Source organism: Neofelis nebulosa, chromosome 11 (assembly GCF_028018385.1).
Source record: "Neofelis nebulosa isolate mNeoNeb1 chromosome 11, mNeoNeb1.pri, whole genome shotgun sequence".
Lineage (NCBI taxonomy): Eukaryota > Metazoa > Chordata > Mammalia > Carnivora > Felidae > Neofelis > Neofelis nebulosa.
The window spans coordinates 45,980,668-45,999,544 of NC_080792.1; the positions used below are offsets into that span (position 1 = coordinate 45,980,668).

General features: G+C 38.8%; 1 protein-coding gene across 2 annotated transcripts in view; it reads right to left on the reverse strand.

Annotated features, from left to right (window-relative positions):
- TAF4B (TATA-box binding protein associated factor 4b) overlaps positions 1-18,637 on the reverse strand; it is a 125,840-nt gene extending 107,203 nt beyond the window's left edge. The window contains exons 1-4 of one of the 2 annotated variants that reach the window (XM_058692462.1): positions 17,805-17,929; positions 5,540-5,653; positions 4,132-4,277; positions 1,916-2,023 (exon numbers count right to left, since the gene is read on the reverse strand). In XM_058692462.1, the coding sequence (XP_058548445.1) occupies positions 1,916-2,023; positions 4,132-4,242 (219 nt within the window). In that variant the 5' untranslated portion in view covers positions 4,243-4,277; positions 5,540-5,653; positions 17,805-17,929. Of the gene's footprint in view, positions 1-1,915; positions 2,024-4,131; positions 4,278-5,539; positions 5,654-17,804 lie in introns of both variants that reach the window. The other variant, XM_058692461.1, reaches the window with a different exon arrangement.
- Positions 18,638-18,877: the final 240 nt, after the last annotated feature.

The window sequence follows — 18,877 nt, forward strand, 5'->3', positions numbered from 1 at the left end:
ACCAATGGGAAGTGTTCATTGGGGAACCTCAGGGTTCCTCTCCCTCATGAAGTAAAATAAGGCTCAATGAAATGTGAGCTCAGAAAAAGCATACTATTTTTTGTGAACAGATGAAGGATTTATGGCATTTCCACTTTCCTTGTCAATGTTTAATGGTCTCTAGTACAAAATCTGTCTTTCATAACTCTTTCTAATATAGTTACTAGCTGTACCTTACCAGATATCTGCACCTTCCATGCCAATTCTAACTCTTAAAAGGCATAGAGAGGTACACAATCCCAGTCTTACTCTATCTACACAATCCCACTGCAGTAATGGATGGACCATCTCAAACTCAGTCATAACTTCTGATATTCTCGACCAGCCCATGGTATTTCCATGCTTTGCAAGACTGCACTGGCACTGATTATGATTGTCTGGGGCGGGGGGGGCATGACCTAAAAGCTGGCATCCTAGTAAAGTATTAGAACAGCCTGCAGAAGGCACAGGTGAAGTGCAAACTCAGAGGCAATACTCAATGATGATCGAATTCCATCCTCCAAGACTAAGTGTACTAACTGTATCAAGAAATCCTTTATGGTACTATGTCTCCAATAGGACAAATACATGAAAATCAAGGAATCAAGGAGTAAAGGGATGAATGGAACCACTTATCACTCCCAAAGACATGCTGGGGGACCATGTGCTTCCCATTTTTGCCCACAGGGGGCACACTTTCACCAGAGGACACAACAAGAGTTCCCATAAACTAGACACCATGCCTGCCTCCTGGGCACCTCAGGTTCCTTACGTCCAGGGAACATCAGTAAAGAGCTTATCATGACAGGGGTAAGTGACCTGACATCTGGAATAGGTAGGGTTGCTATCTTACAATGCAGACTGAGAGGAGTATGTGTGGTGAATCCAAGGGATCTGCTTAAGTGCCTGTTGGTATTTCCTTGCCCAATTGTAATGATAAATGGACAAGTACAGCAACTCTTGCCTCAAAAGAGCATAGTGATTAAGACCTCAGATCCCTCAGGGATGAAAATCTGGTCCCACTACCAGTTAAGCTACCAAGACCAGTAGAGTTATTAGTTGAGAATGAAGGGAATCTAGAATGGATAGGATAGTAAAGGAGGGAGATGATGAGTATCAGCCACAGCAGTGAGGACTGTAGTTCATCCTATAACCTCCTCTTCTTTGTTTCCCCAAGGAAGAAACCCAATGGAATTCCAAAAGATCTGGTCTCTAACAACGTATAAGGAAGTAGATACCAGTGATACAAGGAGTAAACTTTGCAATACCATCACAAGGACATCTGTGTTGTCCCAGCTGTTGGGAATGCTATTACATAGGCTACAGTTGTCAGTTCTTTCAGGGTTTGCCTCAACTACAGAGAATTATCTTGCCCAATAGCACAACTCTCCCTATGGAACTGACATCCAATGACTGATCACAGAGTGGGAATTAAGGCCCAGCTGACCAAAGCTGGCACATAGTAGGACAACTCTGACAAGCCATATTTACTCCAATGTTCCCCACCTGATTGGTGGAGTCTTTACTGGGCCTACATCTAGTTCAAAGTCTTATTCTCCTTCCCTTCCACAAGTATCAATAACTAATAAGTATCCCCTACACCAAAGGGGATGTCCTAGCACCTGCTTCTAAACACTATCACACATGGCTATTGGGTGCGTTTGTATTAATTTAATACATTCAAGTAAAATTAATATTCCAAGAGCACACACCATGTTTATCCTGTGTTTCCACACCTCCAACCGTTCCCACCCACTTTGGTGTCACCAAATATCACTGAATTGCTCAAGGTTACACGGTTGTTGTGACAACCTACATATCTAGCAGGAAACAACTAAATAAAGAAAGATGAGAGAATAAGCAGTGCACACATGGACACAAGTCAGTCACAACTTACCTGTACTGAGGAAGGCTTTGGAACCGTGGTTACCACAGTAGTTCCTATTTGTGCCAACTTTTTAACAGGTGCCACTGCCACTTTCTTAACTAACTGTGAACCAGAATTCTAAGGGGGTGAGAGGGGGAGGGGAGAGAGATAACAGAATCATCAGCATTAGTAATTTTAAATCAATCAGTACTATGGTGAACATTAAACATTAAACCACTTCAGAGTGCCTGGATGGCTCAGTCAGTTAAATGTCCAACTTTGGCTCAGGTCGTGATCTCACGGTTCAGGAGTTTGAGCCCCACGTCGGGCTCTGTGCTGACAGCTCAGAGCCTGCTTTGGATCTTCTGCCCTGTCTCTCTGGCTCTTCCCCACTTGTGCGCACGCATGCTCGCTCTCTCTCTCTCTCTCTCTCTCTCTCTCTCAAATAAATATTAAAAAAAAATTAAAACACTTCACCACAGCAAACTCCGTTGTTATAACTGGCTTTATATAGTCTTATAGGTTTTAAGCATATTCTCCACTGCGAACCTACCTGGTCAACTGGCAAACTGACACTACTTCATACTCCTTAAGGAGGCAACTGATTTAGCAATATCACAGTTTTTTAGCATTAAAATCTTAAACTTTACTCTTTGGCTCATACAGAAAACATATAGTTGGGTTTTTTTAGTTTTTTTTTTTTAAGAGAGAACACAAGTTGGGAAGGGGCAGAAAGAAAGAAAGAATCTTTTTTTTTTTTTTTAATTTTTAATATTTGTTTATTTTTGAGAGAGACAGACAGAGAGCAAGGGAGGGGCAAAGAGAGAGAAACAGAACCTAAAGCAGGCTCCAGGCTCTGAGCTGTCAGCACAGAGCCTGATGCGGGACTCAAACTCACAAACCATGACATCATGACCTGAGCCGAAGTCGGACACTTAACGGACTTAGCCACTCAGGTGCCCCAAAAGAAAGAATCTTAAGCAGCCTCCACGCCCAGTGGGGAGCCTAGCACTGGGATCTGAGCTCAATTTCATGACCCTGAGATCAATTTCCTGACCTGCGCTGGAACTGAGAGTTGGATGCTTAACCAACAGAGCAGAGCTACTCAGGCACCCCAAAAACATATGGATTCTTATTTAACATTATTAAAATAGTCTGTTAATCTATCTTCTCAACTCACAGCAGTTAGATAAAGCAAACTAGAAAAGAAAGGAGCAGGGGCACCTAGGTGGCTCAGTAGGTTAAGCATCTGACTTCTGCTCAGGTTATGATCTCACTGTTTGTGAATTCAAGGCCCACATGGGGCTCTGTGCTGACAGATTGGAGCCTGGAGCCTGATTCATATTCTGTTTCTCCCTCTCTCTCTGCCCTTTCCCCACTTGTGCTCTGTCTCTTTCTCAAAAAAAAAAAAAGAACAAAAAGGAAAGGAAAGGAAAGGGAAAAGAAAAGAAAAGAAAAGAAAAGAAAAGAAAAGAGGGAAGGAGCAGCTATCATTGAAAGATACAGTAACATAGAAAATGAGAACATAGAATCAAATATTAGAGGAGAGCACAAAATGGGGGGTGAGGGTGGCAGACAGACTGCCAGAGGATATTACCACAGAACACTATGCGATCTTTCATTAGGATGAACCTGACTCATCAAGAAAATGCTATACTACATTCAGCATTTTTTATTTTACCAGAGAAAGATGCTATAATATGATATATATGTGTGTGTATATATATATATATATATATATATATATATATATATTTTTTTTTTTTTTTTTTTTTTTCCCTCTGCCACACAAGATAAGCTTCAGTTAGTTACCTAAAAAGATTACCATGTATGTAAAATAAACCATTTTCTAACAACGCTAAATTAATGAACTATTTCGGACTTCTTAAGAAGTCATTCCTATAAGATACAGATACAAATGAATAGTATAAAACTGTAGTGTTAATGTCTTACCACAAATTAAAATTGAAGCATATTTTCTTTCCATTTAGACATGCAAAAAGCCCTTTTAACATTCCCCTGAGAAATAAAAATCTTTGAGTATGAAGACTGAATCTTTATTATTTTAGCAATTACCAAGTGACAAAACCAAACATCTTGATTAACACAAAGAAAGGGGCTCAATTCAAAAAGTTGAGCAGAATCATCTATTATTTTTATTCACAAATACACATATATTTACATGAAGATACCAGCTAGAAAAACAAGAATAAAAAAAAAAAAAACCAAACCCTAAGGTATATTACCGGCACTGTACAGATTTTGACCGTATGAGTATTCGTTGGTATAGCTGGCTTTGAAGTTATGTTAGTAGTGGTCTCTGCTCTTGTCACAGCTTGCTGAGGAGATACCAACATCAACTGGCCACTGTTACTTTTGATTAAAACTGTTCCTAGAATTAAAAGAAAAAAACCATGACCTCTAAGCTAATAAATAAAACATAAGCATCATATATTTTGTGTTCTGACCATTTCTTTCATATTGTAAAATGTCTGAACAAATGATTAGTACACACTAAATTCTATGTACACTAATTACCATAAATAATATGGAAAAATGTTTTCACTCAAAGCTACTTAAAATATTAGAAGTCCAAGCCTATGGCCCATACTCTTGAAGAAGTCAAAACACTTTTTCTTCATGACTTCAAACTGCAAAACTACAGTAAGTAAGATGATATGGTAATGGCACCAGACTACACAAAGTGACCAATGGAATAAATTAGAGAACTCCAAAATAGGCTCAGGCAGATATGTCATATCAAATTTTCCTAAGAGGCACTGCAGATTAGTGAGGAAAAGAGCAGACCACTCAATAAGCAAGGTTGGGTCAATTAGTTATTTACATGGAAAAGATTAAAAGTGTCATACCACACACAAAACCCCTAGGGCATTAAGAATACAAAGGCAAAAAGTAAAACCTTCGAAACTCTTAGATAATATACAAAATGATCTTTCTGAACTTGGGATAGGGAGACTTTCTTAAATAAATTTGACACATTCTACTATACCAAAAAAACTTTTGTTTACCAAAAGAAACTACCAAGCAAAAAAACAAACTACCAAACGGAAAAAAAAAAATTTTAGTTCACTTATGTTTGAAGAATGAATATCAAAAATGAACAAAACACAGATGCCAATGACAGGGAAAGGTAAATTAAGACCACAGTGAGATATCACTTTATATCTACCTAGATGGGCAAAAATTAAGAAGTCCAAAGACAACATTAAGTGTTAGATGTGCAGCAACAAGAACTCTAACATCCTGATGATGGTAATGTAACATGGTAGAATTGCTTTGTTCAACTTTACATGATTGTGCCAAACTGATTCCCATTTGTACTCTCTAACCCAGTAGTATTTCTAATCTAAAGAAATTCTTGTCCATGTCAGTAGGAGGCACAAACGAGAATATTCACAGTTGATGTTCCATTTCTGGAATGGGAGCATCAGGAGCTCAACAAACCTGCCCCCTAGCAAAGCAAGCATAACTGGTGAAAATTATTTTTAAAAACATCATTTAGAGTCTTTGGAAATTGCCTGAAGGCATACAGAAAATGACTACACCATTATTAAAGAGGATTTACTAAAACTCCGTAAGAACAGCAAGAATCTGTGGCATCTGAACCATGACCTGCTCCCTTTTCCTTCTCACATCAGGCAGTGTGGTCAACACAGGGCCTCTTCCTCTCCCAAGCTCCCAGTTGAGGCTATGGTATCTTCCTGGAAGGAGCAGGCCACCAGCATTTCTGATCTCCCCCACAATGAGCTGCATACAACAGAGGACAAATTTGAGATAAGTGTATCCAAAAGTTTCCAGGCTTCTTCTTTTACTCATCTCTACTCATAAAAGGAAGGCTCTACACCTCAGGGATGGAACACTAAAAATATCTGGACCCCAGTGTCCTTCACCCTAGTTATTTTGTAGGAGTTATTCCATGCTGGGAGAGGTAAGCAGGTAAGATCAAAGGCTACCACCCATGCCTAGTAACCCACTCCTAAAGCAGGGATATTGCCCAGAGAGAAGTATGCCACAGTCCTGGTCCCCGCTCCAAATATCTCCCCAGAGAAGCTGACTTTATTTCAACACAGCATGGGCAAACTCAAAGGTAAGAGCACTCTCAAATACAATAAACAATTAAAAGAAGGATGGTAGCTTCATGACCCATACAAGATAGGCAACAGGCCTAGCTCTAGTTTACCAGAGAGAACCAGATAAAGAGATAACTAAGAAGGGTCTTCCTGATGTCAGAACAAACGTGAAACAATAAACCTAAAAAATTAACCAGTAAAGGAGCCTAAATTTAATTGGATCAGACTGTGGAGCAAGCTAGGCTCTAGGGCATTGTTGAAAAAAATAGGGCAATTGGCTGGCAACCAATAGAGCTTAATAGCTATGTGTGGTTATCAACAGAGAGGCACAGCTAAACAGGATTCAGAGAAAGTCAGAGAGAGCCCTGCTAAAACCAAGGCTGTGCCCTCTGAGGTGCAACTCAGAGGCTTCCCATTGTAGGGAAAATAGATTTCACTAACAATCTAGCCAAACAACAATAATACACTCAAGGGAATAGGGGACAGTACCCAGAGTTGCTACAATATATTACTTTTGAATAGCAAATTACAGTACATGCAAAGAAAAAGAAAAGTGTGACACACAGGAAAAAAAGGCAAAGCAACAGAAACCACTCACGAGAGAGACTAGATGTTAGATCTAACAACAGAAACTTCAAAGTAAACATTATATATTTGTTCAAAAGACAAAAGGAAACCATCTTAAAAAAGCAAAGGAAGGTATGATGAGATCACCAAATAAAGACTATCCCTAGAGAGACAGGTACCATAAAAAATAACTTCTGTAGTTAAAAAGCACAATAACAAAAAATTCACTAGAGGGGTTTGACAGTGAAACTGAGTAAGTAGAAGAAAGATCAGTGAACTTGAAGATAGATCAACAGATTATTAAATCCAAAGAAAGGAGAGGAAAAAAGAATAAAGAAAAATGAACAGAGCCTCAGAGAAATGTGGAACACTGATAGGCACCACAACACGGGCATAATGTGAGTACCAGAGAGGGAGAACAAGAGAAACATAAAGAGAGAGAGGTAAAGAAACAGAAAAACATTCAAAGAAATAGTGGCTGACTGAGCCACCCAGGAGCCCAGACATTTTTGCCTTTTGATTGAATTATTTAGACCATTCACATTGCATGATATATAGTTGGGTTTAGGTGTGCCATTTATTTTTGTTTCTGTATATTTCCTCTCCTTTTTATTTCTCTCTTTTTTTCCCCTGATTTCATCTGCATTAAGTGAGTATTTTCTAGTGTAACACTTACATTTCTTTATAATTTTTCAATACATATATTTAGAGGTTCTATAGGCTACAATAGAGTTTGCAATATATATCGTATTAGAATTTATTTCACGTCTGTATTAACTTATTTGGGTGAGATATAGAAACATTTCTCCTATTTAGCTCATTTTCCTCTCACTTTTATTTTTGTGCTATTATTGTTCTATATATTGTATCTAGATATATTAGAAACCCAACAATACCTTGTTATTATCACATAATATAACTGTATGGTTTTTAAAGAAACTGACAGAAGAAAGGAGCAAAGGATGTATTTGTAGCATTTGTTTCATTACTTTTGCATTTGCCATTTCTGGTTTTCTTCATTTGTTCCTATGGATTTGAGATTTCATCTAAGGTAATTTCCTTAGTGCAATACAACTTTACTCCTACTCACTTTCTGTTGTTATTCACAAATATATTATTTTAATGGTATAGGCCCAACAATATAATTATATACATACTGTTCTATACAATTGGTTTTTAAACAATTTTTTAAATTAAGAGAAGAAAGCAGAATTAACATACATTTATATTGTCATGATTTCGGCTCAAGTCATGACCTCATGGTTCGTGAGTTCGAGTCCCATATCAGGCTCTGCACGGATAGTGGAATTCTTGGAATTCTCTCTCTCTCTCTCTCTCTCTCTCTCTGCTCCTCCCCTGCTCACATTCTCTTTCTCAAAATAAATAGACTTAAAAAAAAAAAAGATATACAACAGCAACCATAAGAAAACTAGAGTGGTCAGACCAATATTAGACAAAATAGACTAAGTATGTTACTAGAGATAAAGAGGGGCATTTTATAACTGATGTAACACCCAATGGGTCAGGAATATTAATATGTACCCAAAAACAAAGCCCAAAATATACAAAGCAAAAGCTGATGTAAGCGAAGTGAAAAACAGAAATTCAATGATAATAGTTGAGAGATTTCAATACCCCACTTTCCACAACGGATAGACAACTATATAGAAATCAACAAGGAAATCAAATACTTGATCAATACTATAAACCAACCAACCAAACACATCCATAGAATACTCCACCCAACAACAGCATTCTCCATAAGTGCACATGGAACATTCTCAATGTTAGGACATAAAATAAGCTCCAATAAATTTAAAAAGACCAAAATCATACAATGTATAGTCTCCAACTACAATGGAATGAAATTTTAAATCAGTAACAAAAAGAAATTGAGGGAATTCACAAATATTTAGAAATTAATTACTTCTAAGTAATCAGTTGGTCAATGAAGAAATCACAAGGGAAATTGGAAAATACTTTGAAAGGAGTGAAAATGAAGACATAATATACCAAAATTTATAGAATGCAGCTAAAGCAGGGTTTAGTGGGGCATTTATAGTCATAAATGATGGTATTTAAAAAGAAAAAAGATTCAAATCAATAACTTAAACTTCCATCTTAAGATACAGGGTTGGGGGGGCAGCAAAATAAAAACTAAAGCAAGCAGATGAAAAGAAAACAATGAAGATTAAAGCAGAATTAAATAGAGTATAAAAACAAAGGAGAAAAAGAAAAGCAAAAGTTGGTTCTGGGAAAAGACCAACAAAACTGAAAAACCTTACCAGACTGCTCAAACTACTAAAACCAAGAATGGGGGAAAAAAAAAAAAAAAAAAGAGAGAATATTACTATTAATCTTATAGAAAGATGGATAAAGGAATACTGTAAGCAACTGTGAATCCATAAATTAGATGACATATATGAAATAGGCAAATACCTAAAAACAAAAACTACTATAACTGACTTAAGAAAATAGGCAACCTGAATAGGTCCAACAAATGAATTTAATTATTAATCAAAAAGTGTCCACAAGATACGCCCAGGTCCATATGGCTTCACTGGTGAAGTCAATCAAAAATCCAAGGAAAACTTGATACAAATCATTCACAAACTCTTCCAAAAAAGTAGAAAAGAATGAAGCACGTCTCAACTCATTCTGCAAGGTCAGTATTACCATGATACCAAAACTAGACAAGGACATCACAAGAAAACAGAGACCAATATGTCTTATGAATATAGATACAAAAATTTCCAACAAAGTACTAGCAAACTGAATCCAGTAGCACAAAAAAGTAATATCACGTAATATCCATCTCACTGCATAAGGCTGGTCTAACATAAAAAAGTTACTACAAAACAACCTATCAAAATAGGACAAAACCACATGATCATCTCAACAGATGCAGAAAAAGCATTTGACAAAATCTAACACCCCTTTTATCATGATGAAAACACTCAATAAAATAGGAATAAAAGCAAACCTCCTCAAACTGATAAAAGAGATCTATAAAAGACTCACACCTAACATCATATGTCATGATGAAGGACTAAATGATTTCCCTTTAAGATTAGGAACAAGACAAAGATTACTGATGAGGAATGAGACAAGGATACCTGCAATCACTGCTTCTATTCCACATTGTATTCAGAGTTCTAACCAGGGCAATTAAGCAAGAAAATGAAATAAAAGGCATCCAAAGAAAGAAGTAAAATTATCCATTCACAGATAATACAATCTTATATACAGATATCATATAAATCCATGAAAAAATATTAAAACCAATAAACAAGTTCAGCTAGGCTGCGGGATACAGAATATATAAAAATCAGCTGTATTTTTATATACATTTGCAATGAATGACTAAACGGAACAAAGAAAACAATTTCATTTACAATAGCACCAAAAATAATAATATACTGGTAAGTTTAACAAAGTAAGTATAACACCAATACTCTGGAAACTACACAAAGCTATTTAAATTTTTTTTGAGAGAGAGATAGAGGGCGTTGACACGTGAGCAGGGGATGGGTGGAGAGAGACTCTTCAGCAGTATCTACACTTATTGGTGGAGCCTGGAGCAGGGGTGGGGGGTTGGATCTTATGACCCTGAGATCATGATCTGAGGCGAAATCAGGAGTGGGACACTTAACCAACTGAGCCACCCAGGTGCCCCCAGAAACTACAAAATGCTGTTGAAGGAAATTAAAGACCTAAATAAATCAAGTGGCTCAGTCAGTTAAGTGTCCCACTTCGGCTCAGGTCATGATATCACGGTTCTTGAGTTCAAGCCCCTCATTGGTCTCTGTGCTGAGAGCTTGAGCCTGGAGCCTGCTTCTGATTCGTGTCTCCCTCTCTCTCTGCTCCTCCCTCACTCATTTTCTCTCTCAAATAAATACACATTAAAGAAAAAAAAAAAGACCTAAATAAATGGACACTTCATATTTGTGGATCTAGAGACTTACTACTTACCTTGTAGGATCATTAAAGGGGATTAAATAAGACAATACTTTTGAGCAGACTTTTGAACTTTAAAGTTATCAATTGTAGTAGTTGTTATTAATGTCAAAAGGTCTACAATACAAACTTTTCTTCTAGTAAGTACTCAAAACAGCAGTAGGAAGTATTAGAATAGTTGCAGACAGACAATACTGAGAATAAAATAACAAGAGCTCATCTAAAGTCAATGCTCTTCTGACTGAAGTGTTTATCCCAAAAGTCCAATTCCAATGAGCAACAACCTAGTGAAACGCACTTAAAATCACACAAAGGAAACTGAACATTAGTCTCTTTTGTGAAAACCACCTACCAAGCCTCTGAATCAAATCCTAATAAATATGATTCATTTTCCAAACATAAAAGGATACACAGTTTTGCCTACTTATCCTACAGAAATGTTAAAAAAAATTAATTACACATTAGGTTACGGAGCACCTTTCCTCTAAAAATATTAAGCTGTTAAAGTGTAGGGGCGCCTGGGTGGCTCAGTTGGTTAAGTGATTAACTTCAGCTCAGGTCATGATCTCGCAGTTTGTGAGTTCGAGCCCTGCGTCAGGCTCTGTGCTGACAGCTCAGAGCCTGAAGCCTACTTCGGATTCTGTGTCTCCCCCTCTCTCCACCCCTCCCTGGCTCACGCTCTGTGTCTGTCTGTCAATAATAAATAAACGCTAAAAAAAAAAAAATTTAAAAAAAAGTGTAAAGTGGTCTGGTATCCACCTTCTATCTGGTACATAATTTAACATACTCTATTCATCTGCCCAGTGAACTATTATATGCCAAGTTGCCTTTCCTATTTTGTCTTGGTTGCAAGTTGATCCAGATGGTGGTTCTAATTTGTCCATATTCCCAGCAATGGTAAATAGTAAATACTGAAAGAATAGCAGGCCCATCCAAATCTAAGAGTCAGAAAAACTTTAGAATTCATCTATTGTAATTTCACATCTATACATAACTGCCTGACTGGTGACCTTCTAGTCTCTATTGAAATAAGTCCAGAATTAGGAAGGTAGAGAGGTATAAATGCCCCTTCTTCACAAGTAGATTAGAAATACAAAGTTATTCCTTAATATGGAATCAAAATATTCTTCCCATTAATATTCAGAGATAGGATGTTCCCTTGTGCAATCTCACAAAATAAGCTTACTTTCATTACCATAGGACAGTACTTTGAACACTTAAAGGCAGCTAAACATACCCAAAGTTGTATTCTTGCTCAGGCACCATGGCCCCAATTCCTTTAATTTTTCAAATCAGTTTCCCTTATTGAGCTTAAAGTCACTTAAATTTCTCTCTCAGTCTAATAATTCTTTGAGTGAGTAAAAGAAAAAATTAAAATCAATCAGTAAGTTTTTATCCCAGGTTCTACTATCAGTTATGGCACATCTCCTCTATCCTCCATTTACACCGTTGATTTGTCAAAACAGAACTTCTATTTACCTTTACTAAATTTCACCTTTTAAAAGTAGGATGTTTCCAGGTGATTTTACTTTCTTTTTAACTTGTCATATTTGTTTTTATACGTGCATGTATTAGTTTACAAAAATAATACTGTTGGAGAAAAATTAAGCCCGGAATAATTTATGGAAATTCTCAGAATCTATTTGATTTTCAGGAGAGGAACTGTGTCTACCTTATTTACCACTGCATTCATGGTAATGAGCATAGAACCTAGCATATACTTAACACTGACATATATAAGTTAAAAAAATATATGAATAACTTTAAAGCACTCTTATTTCCTTGATCCAGAAATTCCAAAGTTCTTATTATCTGTCCCAAGAAAATAATCAACACACACACCACAATCTAAATACAAAACATTTGATATACTTTTATTTGTAAGTAATTTTCTTTTTTTAATGTTTCTTTTTAATTTCTTTTAATGTTTATTTATTTTTGAGAGAGAAAGAGAACGAACACAAACAAGTGGGAGAGGGGTAGACAGAAAGGGAGACACAGAATCAGAAGTTGGCTCCAGGCTCTGAGCTGTCAGCACAGAGCTCGATGCAGTGCTTGAACCCATGATTGGGAGATTATGACCTGAGCTGAAGTCAGATGCTTAACCAACTGAGCCACCCAGGTGCCCCTATAAATAACTTTTTAAACAAAAAAAGCATAAGCAACCTAAATGAATAGAGAAAATGTTAAATAATGGATTACACACCCATTAAAATTAAGTTTCTGAGGTTATAAAATACAAATAGTCACTATATAATGGTAAGTGAAAAGCAGGATATAAAAATTATACAATAGAATCCCAATTATGCAAAATTAGAGGAAGCACACATACATTTTTTTCTCAAAGAAACTAAAAGCTTTAGGGGAGTGAAATGTTCTATATCTTGGAATGGTGGCTATACCTCTGTCAAATTTTTCAAAACTTACTGTAAATGGTTTCCATTTTAAAATAAATGTACATGTAAAAAACTGTAGCTCCAAAAAGTTTACATAAAAAAAGGAGAGAGACTAAAAGATACACTTAAAATATCTGAGGATAATTTTTCAGTATTTTCCAAATTGTCTCTAACAAACATATAAAAATGGGGACACATAGACATTGAGGTTATTTCAAAATCCATCTTTTTGCATGGAGACCAATGCAGGGCTTGAACTCATGACTCTGAGATCAATATCTGAGTTGAGATTAAGAGTCGGATGCTTAACCAACTGAGCCACCCAGAAATCCAACCTCTTAAATTACAGTGAATTTGGTGGATGTCATACGTATTAGATCAACAGTGCCCAGAGTACCTATAGCCAACTGCTATACAGGTACCTTAAATACTCCAGACATGCCTGCTATGCAACTCTGTATTCCACACAAATGGTGTTCCCTAGAGTTCTGCAACATGTAGACCTATATACTTATCTTAGTTAATCCATATGATACTTCTGTAAAGAAGGTATGATCCAATTTTACACGTAAGAAAACTGATATTGAGGATGAGGTTAATAAACTTACCCAAGATCACAAAGCTAATAGGTGGTAGAGCTGGGATTCAAATCCAGGTCTGATTCCAAGGCCAATGTTCTGCCCTGTATTGCTACACTTCACTACTTTCCACAAAGGCTAACTCTCCAAGCCCCTTGTTATCTACAAATTTGATCAGCACACTTATTCCTTACTCTGTGGCCCTGAACTACACCTTCCCAGCTATCGTATACTATATACTTACTTTACTTCACAAAAACAAGAGCCCTCTTGGGCACAGTTATTCAGTAAGTAAAAAAATCTATAACATTATCATCCAGCCACATTTTTCTACATTTAAAGTCTATCTCTCTCCACTCAATTATAGGGCTTATCTTCTATTAACGTTAATTAAAGTTAAGTCCGGAAAATTACTATTGGATTCCATAGGTACCCTTTTAAAATTAAGTATTAACATTGTTGATTACGCATTTGAACAATTTTCTGGGGATAAAAATTTGGTAATCCTATTAAAAGATTACCTTTTGAACCAGCAATTCCACTTCTAGCAATTTATTCTTTAAAATACACATTTATAGAACTGCGCAAAAATACACCAAGATGTTTATTATAGCATCATTTATAATAACAGAAAGTAGTGCAAACAATATCGATGTCTATGAACAGGAGAGTGGCCAAAAAATGATGGTACGTTGATACAATGGACTACTAAGGAATTTTTTTTTTTTTTAACGTTTATTTATTTTTGAGACAGAGAGAGACAGAGCATGAACAGGGGAGGGGCAGAGAGAGAGGGAGACACAGAATCTGAAACAGGCTCCAGGCTGAGCTGTCAGCACAGAGCCCGACGCAGGGCTCGAACTCACGGACCGTGAGATCATGACCTGAGCCGAAGTCGGACGCTTAACCGACCAAGCCACCCAGGCGCCCCTAAGGAATTTTTTTAAAAATGGGGAAGATTTATACGTACTAACATGAAAAGGATAACAAATTGTTAACAGTAATACTCTGGTGAAGGGTCTATTACACTTCAGTATTGTTTTTTTGTTTTGTTTTGTTTTTTACAAGAACATATGTCACTTTTATAAGCAGAATAAGCAAAGCAATCAAGAATAAAATACACTGATACGTGTAATGGCCCTTGGAACCCCTTAGGGGTTGCAGCCCTATTGCCCTCTGATCTCTCCACATATACTAATACGTGCATTCAAATTCTCCAGCCTCCTCTGAGCAAGGAACTTAGCTAGGTGCTGGATAATAAAGTCAGGGTCCCTACCGTCATGCAATACCCTGGATAATAAAGCCAAGAGTCCCTACCCTCATGTAATATCCTTTTGATGAAGCCAGGGTAGAAACAAGAAGCACTAGCTTTTCCAGTAACTGGTTCAGGAATCTAAGATCCAAATCCTATGCCATGTCTCAGCATGAAGGAGGTGATGAAAAAAGACCTGAAGCATTTTACAAGTTACTTTCACTAACTTCTGTACAGTACGACCGTCAAACAGAATCTACCACAGTTTATGACCTAACAGAAGCAACCAAATCCTTGATCATCATTCTCAAACAAGTGACAGAAGAGACACAGAATACCAAAAACAGAAAGAGCCACAGTCTGGCCTAAAATCCCACATGTTCAGAAAAGAGAAGACCAAGAAGACCAAAGAAATTACCAAAAACATTCAACAGAATAATTTTCAGAGCTTTGCTACAGCTTCTTTCATTTCCTCACAATGCCTCCCCTTTTTATTTCCAGCCCCTGCTCCCTAGAAAAACTTGTGGTGCATACGTATATTTTTAAAAACCAGTTCTGTTCATTGAGAAAATTCTGAAGTAAACAGAAATGAAATACTTAAAGTATTCATTATCTTGGAAAAAGAAGAGTGAACTTCTATATGTTTTAAGCATCCCTGAGTAATCAATTGCTAATCCTCAGGATATAAAAGAAATAGTACAAGACTCATAACTTTTACTGTGTTTTCATTTCATTCCTCAACTATTGGTTATCTTACTGTGCACTAACGAGAGCACAAATGTTAGTATGCTTTTCTGCCACCCACCAGCTGAAATTCCCAAAAGCTGCTCTTCAAAGCATCTTCCCACCTCCTCTGTAAATAACAATTCCTAAAGGCAGTTTATGTCCTCTGTAGTGGAAGTTTCTCCACGGTCAATAGCCTAAAGTGTTTTTACTGTAGTGCACACCTAGGTTGTGGTCTTGGTTTATGGCTATGCAGCTCTGGTAAGTTTCAGTTTTGGTTTCTTTGTGTACAAAAGATTAGGCTCTAAAATTCTGTCACTCTTAGCTCTGATACTCAATTAGGCATAGTCTACACACACACCAAGTGGTAAGCATAGTGTGTAAAGAGTAAACAGACCCAGGGGTGCCTGGGTGGCTCAGTCGGTTAAGCGGCCGACTTCGGCTCAGGTCATCATCTCACAGTCTGTGAGTTCGAGCCCCGCATCGGGCTCTGTGCTGATGGCTCAGAGCCTGGAGCCTGCTTCAGATTCTGTGTCTCCCTCTCTGACCCTCCCCCGCTCATGCTCTGTCTCTCTCTGTCTCAAAAATAAATAAACATTAAAAAAAAAAAAAAGAGTAAACAGACCTGGATTCAAATTCCCTCTGACACCCATGAGGTGTCTGGCATTGGACAAATTATTTACGCTTAGAAACCTCTTTATTTGCTACCTATTATGACCAACAAAAAATATAAATATGGGGCGCCTGGGTGGCGCAGTCGGTTGAGCGTCCGACTTCAGCCAGGTCACGATCTCGCGGTCCGTGAGTTCGAGCCCCGCATCAGGCTCTGGGCTGATGGCTCGGAGCCTGGAGCCTGTTTCCCATTCTGTGTCTCCCTCTCTCTCTGCCCCTCCCCCGTTCATGCTCTGTCTCTCTCTGTCCCAAAAATAAAAAACGTTGAAAAAAAAATTAAAAAAAAAAAAATATATAAATATGAAAGTGTGTATAGCACGTATGCCAGTGATTACTGATTAGTTTCCACTTACCAGCAAGTTTTCACTCTTGACAGTTCCTCTATTTTAATGCTTTTTTGACTGTTTCTAAACAATCTTCACTGACAAGAATTTAGTTTTTAACAAATTAGGAGGTGATTTCATTCAAACACATTAAGTACTTTACAAGTATATGCAGGATGACAATTTAGAACCGACAGAAAATGTATCCAGTGGCATACACGGCATAGCCTTAAATATATATAGATATAGATATAGATATAGATATAGATATAGATATAGATATAGATATAGATATATAGATATAGATATATAGATATAGATATATATATCTTGTAGAATACAAAACTGAAACAGAACTTCATCAAAAGTGAAGAACATGATCTTTCCACAACATTCTTGATCAAATAGAACATTGGCTACAAAAGAGCCAATTTTTGCTAGGGGATACTGAAATTTTGAATCAAATGCTTCACTCCTACACCATCTTTGCAGGTCTGAGAGCCAAATACTACTAATAAAATAAACAGAAGACAATATAATTACGAGAAGAGTTCACTCCAAAGAATGTGAGATGTGTCTTTTTTCCCGGCTGAAAACTCCAAGACACCTTCAGTTGAGGAAAGAAAGCAGAACACTCAAATTTACAATATGCTGAAGAGTCACAAAGCAAAATCTTTACATAAATCATGAAAAACAGCCCAAACATGTAGATCCTTCCATAAAAAGTGGTCACAGGCTAACTGCAGCATTCACACACTGTTTCAGATTTAAGAATCGCATGCCTCTGATCGGTCAACTCTGGCATTTGCTGGGAATGAGTGGTAATCTTCTAACTGAAAACTACAACCATCACACATCTAAAGATTGTGAGGGAAGCAGCATTATTCATTTCTGGTACTAGAAAAGCAGTGAACTTATTTTAGCTAGCTTAAATTTAAAATCCTCTTTTAGTCTTAACACACAAGAACTTAAACTTAAAAAAAAAAAAGATATGGTTATCTAAGCATGTAGATATATAAATTGGTCTCTTCTGCACATGAAAATAAACTTTAGTTATATTCTATCTTCCCCCACCTAGGAGCTAGTGCCTCAAAGGTCCTCCTGAATATACTGTTCCAGCTTTCACTGTGTCAATTAGGTGAAAAGATTTCTTTCCTTAAATATGGAAAGAAAAACTGTGCAGTAATGACTCAAAGAGGCTATATCAATTGTAAAGCCAAATCACTGCCCTGCCAAGTCGATTATGAAAGGTTCTCTTAGCTGAGTTTTTTAAAGCTAACAGCATGAAGGCACAATCCGGAGCTGCGACGTTTCCCGTGTCACCACTGGCTGGAAAAGCTGGAAAAGGTGATCGACATACCTGGAGGAAGCTGCAAATTAGCAGGCAACTGGATTGTTGTGGTGTTGGGGGCTTTCACAGCGACTATCTGAGGAGCAGGCAGCGGAGGACCGCTGCTGAGTTTAGGAAGAGCGCTGACAGAAGCCACTTTGGTCACCAGGGTCCCCACGGGGGACCGCAGGGGCTGGGACACCGTGGACTCCACACAGACACTGACAGGAGCCTTAGTCACGGCGCCCAAGGCCACCGGAGTGCTCTCCACCCGCACAGGGAGAGTCCCAGCGGGGGCCATGGTCACGGTCCCGGAGGCGCTCACACCGGCGGGAGGAGCGGCGCCGGCCGGTTCCGTGAGACCCGCGGGCATCCCCCAGGTGGATCAGCGGCAGCTGCGACGCTGCCGTTCCGGGAGCAGAGGCGAAGGGAGGCTTGACAAGCTGCAGCCGACTCCAGAGCAGTTCCGGCTCCACAGCATCGCTAGGGAGAGGCGCAGGGGCCGCGACACAGAAGTCAGTGACTGACGCCGGCTGGACACAGACCCGCGCGTCCCAGACCTCCCTCCGGTTAGTGCGGCCCCGGCTGCAGCAACATCTGCCCGGCCGCTCGCCGCTTCCTCCGGGGAGCTCACACGTGCGCCGGCTCAGCCCGGCGCCTCAGCCTCGGGTCCCGCTACAGCGGAGCCCGGCTGCGCGGTTCCCGGAAGGGCGTCACTTCGGCTCCCACCACCCAGAAAAACTCTGCGCCCCAGTTCCCCCGCCAGAAATTTAAAAACTACAAACCCGGAGCGCCCCAAAGCCCCTTACACACACTCGGCGTGGCCCCACCGCGCGGCCACGCCAGCCATGTTTATATAGCCACGCGGAGACCTCGCGCACGCGCACAGGCCGCCGCCGCCGCCCCGGGCTTCCCCCGGAATCCGGCTCTGTGATTGGCCACATACTGGAATCGCGCTCGTGACGTCACTAGGGACGCCTCCAGAGGGCGTTAGAATCTTCCCCCAGAATCAGGAGGAAGGTGGGTCAAGTTGCCAAAAATCTACCGTGTGGGAGGGGCGGGCCGCACTTGGAGAACTGCGACATTCGCGTTCCTCTTCTTGG